This window comes from Armigeres subalbatus, chromosome 3 (genome assembly GCF_024139115.2).
Source record: "Armigeres subalbatus isolate Guangzhou_Male chromosome 3, GZ_Asu_2, whole genome shotgun sequence".
Taxonomy (NCBI): domain Eukaryota; kingdom Metazoa; phylum Arthropoda; class Insecta; order Diptera; family Culicidae; genus Armigeres; species Armigeres subalbatus.
Window position 1 is genome coordinate 385,887,768 of NC_085141.1, and position 10,702 is coordinate 385,898,469.

Genomic DNA, 10,702 nt, shown 5'->3' on the forward strand with positions numbered 1-10,702 from the left:
GGCAACGGTGATGTGTTGTTTGTTATACTTAACTACGCCTTTCAAGATGTTCGGGGAGTCAAACGTTGAGAAATGGTTTTGCAGATCACGCCTGTTGTGATGCAAACACCAGAAATATCATAGATCATGGATTTCCATTTTTTCTTTATTGTTGGACGAAATTATGTTACAATAGGAATATGTTTGTATTAATGTAGGAATTTATTTATCTTTATTTATCAAGTCTTATTCTCTACAATACTCTCATCCTCTACTCTTCAATTACAACTTTATGGAAAATTGAAATTTATTTATATTTTATTATAAACATATATGTCGTAGAATGTTTGAAAACTTAGTGCATGCGAATGATGTGGTCCGATGTAATTATCTCAAGGCCGTACGAGAAGATCTAGAGTTTTTAAAAGAGTCTGTTTAAATATTACTTAAAGTATTCGATATGAATATTCTTACCTTTACATCATTCAAAAATAGTAAACAGAACCATATCCTTGAGTTTGTTAGGTTTTTTTGTTGTTCGTTTTGGTCGCTCAGAAATTTGAATATTACCACTGATAGGGTCCTCGATTCCTTTCTCATTTTCACTGTTGCATGGTATATTATCCTCTTTTTCTAATTTATTGCTCCCAGTATTGCTTTGGTCAGTTCCTTTTTCAAGACACTGTGGTACCTTCTTAACGTCTTGAACGTTTCGGGCATATTGAATCCCTCTTCTACTGCGAATAATTACTCGCGCACCGTCTCTTGCAATTATTGAATATCTTTCGGCCGAAAACTCTGGATCCGACTTATGCGATTTCTGTATGGCGACAAGAACGGTGTCACCTACTTGTAAATCCGAATCTTTCGCTCCCCTCTGATTGTCTGCATATTTTTTGCTTTTTAGTTTAGAAATTGCATCCTTTTCCTTGATGTCCGTACGATCTAACGACTCCGTATTATTGGTCTCCCAAAGACATGGGAAAGTTCCTCGGAACTTCCAGCCTACTAATAATTCGAAAGGTGTTACGCCTAGACGGGACAGTGGACGGACTTTGTTATGTGTGTGAACATATTTTTCCAAGGCATTCCTCCAGTTGATTTTGTCCAATTGGCAGCCGCCAAAGCATGTTTAATCCCAACGTTTTGTCTTTCTACGGCTCCGTTTGATTGTGCGCTTAGTGGAATTGACTTTCGTATCTTTATGCCTCGGTTTTCCCATGTTTTGACAAAATTGTCACTCTGAAATGGAGGGCCATTGTCGCTCTGTATTGCCAGAGGATAACCCCATACTTCAAAAATCTTCAGCAAAGCAGAGTTAGTTGTGTCGCCATCGATATGCTTCATTTCTATAACGTGAATGTACCTAAAATTATAACATAGTTTTTATTTTATCTAGGCTTTTTTCTGATTTTTAATAATACCTAGAATAGGTATCCACGACTACTAAGAATTCTCCGAAGCCGAAATCCTTATACGTGTAGAAGTCTATCTGTAAAATTTCCCACGGTCCTTGTGGAAATGCTCTTGATGTAAGTGGAAGCGGAGCATTCTTTTTTGATAGCCTTAAGCATGTTTCACATTCGTCAACATATTGTTGATCTTCCTTGATTATACCTGGCGACCAAAAATGATTTCTCATGATTCGTTTCATAAAAGAAGCTCCGATATGACCTTGATGTGCCAGTTCCATGGCCCGTACTCTTAATTTGAATGGCAATATTACTCGATCTTCCTTGAAAACCAGTGCTCCCAACACCCGCATGTATTTGGCTTGGCATTCGTATGCCTGATGGTCGGTATTCCATAAACCGGTTTTCAAAGACTCTCTAATATCATTTAGCTCTTTGTCGACTTCTGCTTCTGTTTCAATTTGGTTCCAATTTATTTCCATATTTGCAACATCCAGGACAAAAAGTAAATGTTCATCCGAAGAATCATCGAATGTGCCATCTTGCTGATTGTCAATTACCAATCTTGAGAGAATGTCGGCGATGTTCATGTCACCTGGAACGCTTTCAACAGAAAAATTATACTGCTGCAGTCGGAGTGCCCAAGCCTCTGCTCTTGATACAGCTCGCTTCCCAATGCGATGCATTCCACCGAAAATAAATTCATTTGACCTGGCATCCGACCTTATCTTAAACGATATACTTATTAAGTAACTGGAAAATCTTTCCACGCCCCATACCATGGCTAAAGCTTCTTTCTGCGTATGTGGATACTTCTGTTCCGCTGATGATAATGCTTTAGAAGCACAAGCAATTACCCTTGGTTTCGATAGCTCATTAAATTGGACTAAAACAGCCCCCAGACCATGTGGCGATGCATCAACATAGAGCTCAGTTTCATCCGTTTTGCTTATAGTATCCTAATGTCTTGATTTTAGTCCAGGCATCACATTTTAGATAGTTGAACTCTTGGTCCAATTCTGTTGACCAGTAAAATTGCTTCGATCTTGCCAATTCTCGCAATCGCCATGTCTTATCTGCTCTATGAGGTATGAATCTTTCAATATAGTTGATTAATCCTAGAAAGCTCCTGACTTCATCTTGGTTTTCTGGTCGGCGAAACTGTTGAATGGCCTTTATCTTGTCGTTTTCAATACTCCAGCCACTGGCTGATAAATCGAACCCAAGAAATGTTACTTTTTGTTTGGCAAATACGCATTTGCTTTTATTTATCATAACATTGTGATCCTCGAGACGCTTCATAACTTCAGCCAGGTTCCTATCGTGTTCTTCTTTTGTTGATCCGAACACTAGTACATCATCCTGGTAGTTTACCGTTCCTTCACATCCTGTTAAAATAACTGACTGCATAATCTCCTGAAATATGTCCGGAGCATTGCATAGGCCAAATGGAAGCCGACGGCACCGATATAGTGTATCTCCTGAGAAGAAATTTGTCAAATGTCGACAACGTTCGTCCAGTACGACGTGAAAGAATGCGTTTTCAGGTCTATTGTTGAAACCATTTTGCACCGTGTAATTCCAATAAGATAGATTCAAATGTCGGCATTTTGAATGGTGTCCGGAAAAATGCATTTGTTCGGGCCTCTCAAATCAATAACTAAGCGAATGTCGTCCTTTCCTTTTGGCACAACTAGCAATGATGAGCAAAAGGATCTATCCATGTTTTCTGTGACAGGTTCGATTATTCCGGTTGACAATAGTTCGTCAATTTTCAGTTGTGCCAATCTCTTGAAGCCTGCCGGGATATGAGTATACACATTTCTAGCAGGAGGTAAATCCTTATTATAATGTAGCAGAACGGTGGAACGTTGAATTTCGGAAATTCTTCTTGAATTAAAGCTGATACTGTGCTTATTGCACCAAGCTCGCATTTCCAGATATTGCCGTGATCGTTCACCGGAACTCGAAGTCCCACGTCTAATAGACTGTACCTAGCCGCTGTGTTGAATCCCATCAAGGATCGCGATTCTTCAACAACGTAGAATTTTTCCAAAAGATTCGGTCTATCTTCAGAAACGTGTAACTTTGCAAAAAACGTTGCTACTACATCAATTTGGCCTAATGAAGCATATGCTCGCAGTGTTTTATCCGCAGTGGTGCATACCTCATGGAGTTCGCTCTCGGTACACTTGTTTTGTCGCATTTTATCCCAAGTTTGTTTCGTGATAGTGTTTACTTGTGCTCCGGAGTCAATAAAGAAAATTACCCGTACCCCAGCAATTCGACCAATAACATATGCATCTTCCTCTGTTAGTGGATTGTAAGCTGGTACAGTGCATATTGTCTTTTCAGTGATAGTAGTTTCGGATATGTATTTCTTTTCATTCTATAAAAGTAAAACAACCTATATTACAATATCGATTATTTTGATAACAGCATTATTTCACATTTGAAAAAAACAATAAAACCCTATATACTCCCCTTTTCTTTTCTTTTTTTTTTTTTTTAAGGTTCAAATTATCAATCAAAATTATACTGTTTTATCTGGTATACTTCTTTCCATACTGAAAATGATTAAAGAAAATAAACCGTACATCTACTCAATATTTTCATGAGAATATTTTATTCAAAATTCAAAAGGTTTAAGTTTAGTTCGAATGTGAAATAAGAGATATTAAACGTTATTCTAATTCAACCACATTATGTACCTTTTCTTCATTATCTTCCCCATTTTGAGTAATTGCTGCGATCTTAGCTCTCGGCTCTTCTTCTTCCGTTCCATCGTGTATTCGCTTTTGACCGCTTCCTTGTCGGGACTGAGCTGAACAAGCTCGAGCTAAATGACCACGTCGGTTACAATTATGGCACACCTTATCCAGATTTGGACAATCTGCTGGACCATGGTACATGCTGGCGCATCGCCAACAAGCATTTCTGGGTGAACTTGCACGGAGAGCCTGATAACGATGATAAGAGGAACCTTTTCCGCGATGATATCCCTGATATCTTGATCCGGTTCCACGTCGTAACTGGAATCGTTGAGTTGTGCCTTGCGGTGCTGCAGTTACTGCAGCGATGCTTTGTCGATTTAGTTTCTGGTATTCTTCCTCATTGAAAATCTCCATCTCTCGGTCTCGTACCATAGCAATTAGGCTATTCATGTCGCCTTGGTTTACCCAGTTTCGTTGAGCTAACACGCGCACACGACTATCGCTTGTCCCTTTAACAATAGTTCGAACTATAGCTTCCATTTCCTCCTCGTTTCTGTAGTCACAAAGCCTAGCTGCCGCTGCTACCCGACGGACGAAAGAAAAGCTTGATTCTCCTTGGAGTTGTATAGTGTTCATCAATTTGCCTCGTTGTCCAATAATGTAAGTCCTTGACCCAAAGAATCGATCTAACCGAGCAATTGCGTTAGAGAACGGATGTGTAATCTCCGGAGGCATATCTATAGCGGTCGATGTTCCCTGCATCACTTCCAAGAGTTTCGTCCCAGCTTTTAATTCTAAAATGTTCATCTTCGCACTTTCATCCGTCGCTTGGACCAGATTAAACGATGCTGTTACAACCTCCTTCCAATGTTCATATGCCTTCTTGTCAATATCGATTTCTCCTTCAGATGGGCTGCATTCCGGGATATTTAACGATCCGAGTGACATGTGGTTCATGGTGGCTAACAGGGACTCGTTGCCAGATGCCTGTTGTTGACACGTATCCATTTGTCTTGTTTGATTATTTCCTGCGTTTTCTTTGTTAAGCAGTAATTGGTCTTTTTCTTTTCTAACGAAATCCAACTCGTTTTTGAGTGCTACCATTTGCTCCATTAGCATCTTTTTCGAAATCTTACTCTTCGATTTCAGTTTCATTCTGTAACAAAACAGTAAAGGGTATACTTTGTAGTTCAACTTAATTGTTCATATCATTTTATATTTCTCATTCTTATTATTTTTTATTTTCGTGCTGCCTCGACTACAGCTTTAAATGAAATTTTACTTTGCATTAACTATCAGAGCTGTATTTTATTTATCGGACACTACCTCGTCTATAGTTCCGTAATGCTTACTCTTTGGTAGTTCTGACACTCTGCCTTAACTATCAGAGGTCAATAATGTGAATACTGCCTCATCTACAGTTCAGCATTTTGAAATACTTACCGATTGGGAGATGTTGATCTGCTACCGCCCGCGCCATTGTCGTAGTTTTCAGCGCTTGAATCGGGTGCCCACCCGAACCAGTTCTCGTCCATGCTTGGTTCTCTTGATAAGATCTTGATAGATGTATCGTCCTGCCACGATCACCAGACTTCCAGTCCTTGCTTGATAAATCTGGAAAGCTTGATTTTCTTTTTCTTGATAAGATGCGTTCGCCACGACATCCGTTGTAAGAATGACTTCTGGCTCCGTTGACACCCGCCTTTTATACGGTTTGGCGTTGGCAACGGTGATGTGTTGTTTGTTATACTTAACTACGCCTTTCAAGATGTTCGGGAGTCAAACGTTGAGAAATGGTTTTGCAGATCACGCCTGTTGTGATGCAAACACCAGAAATATCATAGACTGGCGGATTTCCATTTTTCTTTATTGTTGGACGAAATTATGTTACAATAGGAATATGTTTGTATTAATGTAGAATTTATTTATCTTTATTTATCAAGTCTTATTCTCTACAGGGCTGAGTTGATAAAAGGGTCGGCCGGAAGGGCCACCCTACGTGCCAACCAAGGGCATCGCCAAATTGCCTTTATTTTACTTGAGCCTAATTAACTCTAACACTTTAAAACACAACATGTTAGTAATACATTAAAATTATAGAAATACGGGCGATTGACGATGCTACAGTTAAAACGTTGGAATCAAAATAGAGTAGACGAAGACAAGGTTTTGGTTTCACGGGATTGGTGGGAAACTTTACCTTCGGAGCTCCTGCTGATATTAAGTCGTACTCAATGTCCTGCTGTGGTCCTGTTGATGCGCTGTTCTCCGGTGGTAACGTTTGCCTCTGAAGGATTGAAGTAATGGTGAGGCCATTGTCCATAAGATCCTCGCCAGAATTTGCCAATTTACAAGAAATCCTTTGTTTTTCGACCTTTCTTTTTGGAAAGAATCAGAACGCCACTTTGTAATGTGTCAGTATTCAGATTCCGAAAAATTCGGAAGGAGCCTGCAAAAATGCTCGATGATTTATAATCGATATCCTTCGATGGAGGAATGACAAAATTTCGAATACGGATTGGCGTACCTAGCTGTTGGTTGGGCGAGGTTCAGTTGTGGATGGGGTAGGTCGAAACTCCCCCAGCCGAATCGGAGTGACGATCGCTGGGGGGTGGGACTTATATTTAGAAAATGCCCGTTCGCCTGTTGTGAGGGGCCTCATTCCCGATGCTTGTGGATTTCGGGGGTGGTCGTATTTGGGAAACCGACAGACAAAGTGCTCCACGCTATTTTTAGTGTCACATAGATCACAACGGGACCGGAAAGAGCCCCCACCAAAATTGTGAGAGACCCTTGTGTGGCCGGTCCGGAGCCTTGAGATGAACCGCTGCTCTTTCTGGGTGGCTGGTTTATTCCAGGAGTCAGTGGTTCCTTTAATATTTCTAAGGAAGTGCCCTCTATTGCTGCTCCATATCCGAGTCCAGTCCTGGCCGACGATGCTCTTCGTCCATTTTTTAACGTTGACCAGCGGGACGGAACGGGTGTATAATAGACCCTCGTGTCCGACACTCGCCAGGGCGTCGGCCTCGGTATTTCCCCTTACGCTGCAATGGCCGGGGATCCAGGCAAAGGTGGTACCGGGGATCATCCTAGATAGTACTCCTTGGATCCAGGGGTGCTTGGGTGTCGCGCTTTGGAGGGCAGAAACCACGCTCACGGAGTCCGTAAGGACCACGATTGGTTTATTCGCTGGGATAATGGCCGCAATAAAGACGGCGGCGGCTTCAGCGGAAAAAATGTTGCACTGGCGTGGCAAGCTCTCCCACATGGCCAGATTGGGTCCATAGACACCGAAGCCGACTCCTCGGCTGGATACGGAACCGTCGGTGCACCGCTGTTCCGGAAGCGTGTTGCAAGAAGTTCTAATACAGACCGTCGGAGTTCCTCTATGTTGCCACTCCTTTTAAACCGCGAAGCGATGGTGCGGTCGATGAATTTTAGTGACTATGCTTATTTAAACACTGTTAGTTAACAGACAAACTTTCTTCTTTCTTCCTTGGCATTACATCCCCCACTGGGACATTGCCGCACCGCAGCTTAATGTTTCATTAAGCACTTCCACAGTTATTAACTGCGAGGTTTCTAAGCCAAGTTACTATTTCTGCTAACACGATGATACTTTTATGCCCAGGGAAGTCGAGACAATTTCCAATCCGAAAATTGTCTAGACTGGCACCGGGAATCGAGCCCAGCCACCCTCAGCATGGTCTTGCTTTGTAGGGCCCTGTCTGAACAGACAAACATATTCCTATTTGTTATCAAATGCAAAGTCATATACAAGCTACAACATTTTGCGCTGCGGCAAGTGCTGGAAGCGTTTGCTAACAAAAGTAACAGCGTTGCTAAATCATCTTCGACGAGTTATAACATTTTTTTGTAGACGTACCAGGAGACAAAAGGTACGAAGGTACGTTTTCTGCAGCAAATTCTACAAGCAAACGTGTTGAGTGACGTGATTGACGAATTGATTGACGAAATGCAAAAAAGTACGTTTTCCCATACTGATCTCCATATAAATTTCAAATGCGGTGCGGAAAGCGGGGACGTAAACAATCAAGCTCATCTTATGCATAGTTAATTGGGGTCCCAAAACGAGTCAGATAGGATGAAGTTTGCGCTTTTCCATGCAATTTCCATGCGCGGGCTAACTACAGCATTGCAGGAGCATGAAATTCAACAAAAAGGTTTAGAACCGCTGCCTTGGACCAAAAACATTTGTTAACTAAACTTTTATTTGAAACTAGTCGACCCGGCAGACGTTATCCTGCATAGTAGGCGAGAATGCGCGTTCTGAACTACCCATGCAAAATGCCCATAGGAATCCTAATTTTAGTTTTTAAAGATTTAATCAACTTTAACCGTAATTTTCTCATGAGCAAATATTATATAAACCCGTCGTAAACAATAACAAACATATCTGCTGAAGGAAAATGGTTCTCGACAACGATCCGACGGGAACAAGAAGGCGAGGTGCACAGCGGGCAAGGTGGATCGATCAGGTGGAGGACGACTTGCGGACCCTCCGCAGATTGCGTGGTTGGCGAAGTGCAGCCATGAACCGAGTTGAATGGAGAAGTTTTTTTTTTTTCTTTTTTTTTTTTTTTTTTTTTTATTGACTTTATTAAGGAGACTTTCAGCCCGAGGCTGGCTCGTCTCCGGAATGGAGAAGTCTTTTATGTGCAGCACAGGCCACTCCGGCCTTAGTCTGATGATAAATAAATAAATCTGCTGAAGGAATGAAGAAAATCCATCTAGCCGTTTTCGAGTTATGCGGATACGAACACAGACCATTTCATTTTTATTATATAGAACAGCGGTTCTCAACCTTTTTATTGAGAGGTACCCCATCATCGTGTACTGGTTCAGTTACGTATTGCTGTGCATGAAGTAGTACAGGAAATTATTTTTAAATATACTGGTTACATACTTCCACTTCTCCGCATGAGCTGCCGAAATGTTGATGGAATGCAAATTAAACATCACTTTTGAAATGAGTCACTTGTTTGCAAAAACTCGATATAAGCTGCTATTTTGCCGAAAAACTATGAAAAACTGATCGTGGAGCAAATGTAAACACCGGTACCGATAGCAGCAAACTAATAATTAAGTGGCTCAAAAATGATTTTGCTACACTCAGTGAATTATGTTTCATATTTTGGGTGTCGTTCGATGGTTTGGGCTGGTTTGAATAGGGCTTACCTGTACGGGTCGTTTTCAGGTTTGTATGACAGCTAATATGTGAGCTGACCAGATCATTTCGGTGAAAAAACAGGAGAAACGCGCTTGCAAAACAGGAGATGTCAAAAATAATTGTGATAAAATTCTCTCTTCAATGGGACGCGGACAAAAACGAAGGAGTAAAAATTACGCATCTTTCTATATAGAAAATGAGAATTTTTAAATTTTAATACAATCTAATCCTAGACATGCATTGAGGTTTTTTTATTGACCATTATCAAACACTTTTCTGATTCTGAACATTTAAAATAATAAACAACAGTCAAAGTACCAATGTAATCACTTCAGAGTCCTTTTTGATCGAAATTAATTTAATGACGTTAAAGTGGCCTCACACCTCGGAGTCTTATCAGTTTTTCCATGTGCTACAAAAAAAGCAGGACTCATCAATTTCGTCGCGAAAAGGTAAAATATCTAGGCCAATTTATAGCCTGGTTTATAGCTAGAATTCTCGGAGATTTCCGCCGGATTGTATTTTAAATCGAGCCGAATTTCTTATTTTCTTAGCGGAATTCCATAAATCTCTTCACACACATAGACAACATTTGTGACAAGTTCCTGATGTGAGAACTAGCCTTAAAAGTAACGTGGGGACCTTAAATCTAGTCTTTAATCCGACCAAATTTTCCCTCGGTTTGAAACTGTTGAACTCGATTTTTTCAGTTGATTTTCATTTTTTTTGCCTTACTTTTTTTGTACAGTGGATGATTTAGAAATATTCAGAATTATTCAGAAAGACTTTGAATGATTCGAAAAGTCAATGATTGAACAACATGTGGTAAAGCAGATTTGAGGAAAAAATTAATGCCCGGAATATTCAAAAGATAAATGGAAATAAACTTAATCAAAATTAGAATGTCTGTCTCTGCGCTCCATGGGTCCTCGACGTCTTGGGATGTTACATTAATCTTCTTAGCAAAGTCACTCCCAACGATTGTCAATCAACTTCCCCTGAATGAAGAGTTGGTACGGCTGTCCCCGTTTCTTCCTTTTGTAGATTCAAAACTCTTCGTTGATCATGTTATTTATACTAAATAATCTGATTGCCGGGAGTTCTGGATTTTCTCCCAAATTCAAGCCTGCAGGTGGGCCTGGCCGTTTTAATACTTGTATCATTTATGATATGCTGCAAATATTAATGCTGACAAAAAATGCGATAACACAACGACATTTCCAGGATGCTTTTCAATACTGGCTGTGCATGTGCTAAGACAAGACAAGACAAGACAAGACAAATTAGAATGTCTGTCTCTGCGCTTCATTTTATTGACGTTGGAGCGTGACCTGATTTTAAGGAAATATTTGTCTACCAAGTTACTTATTCCAGAATAAGCAGAAAAAATCATTGGTTGTATTAAA

At 40.5% G+C, this 10,702-nt stretch overlaps 1 protein-coding gene across 1 annotated transcript; it reads right to left on the reverse strand.

Moving 5' to 3' along the window:
- Positions 1-2,327: 2,327 nt before the first annotated feature.
- LOC134222957 (uncharacterized) lies at positions 2,328-5,774 on the reverse strand. Its single transcript, XM_062702098.1, has 4 exons — positions 5,549-5,774; positions 4,103-5,261; positions 3,559-3,780; positions 2,328-2,807 (listed from the first exon to the last, which is right to left on the reverse strand). Exons 1-4 carry the CDS (start codon positions 5,638-5,640, stop codon positions 2,328-2,330), a joined length of 1,953 nt encoding a protein of 650 aa, XP_062558082.1. The 5' UTR covers positions 5,641-5,774.
- Between the last annotated feature and the right edge of the window lie 4,928 nt (positions 5,775-10,702).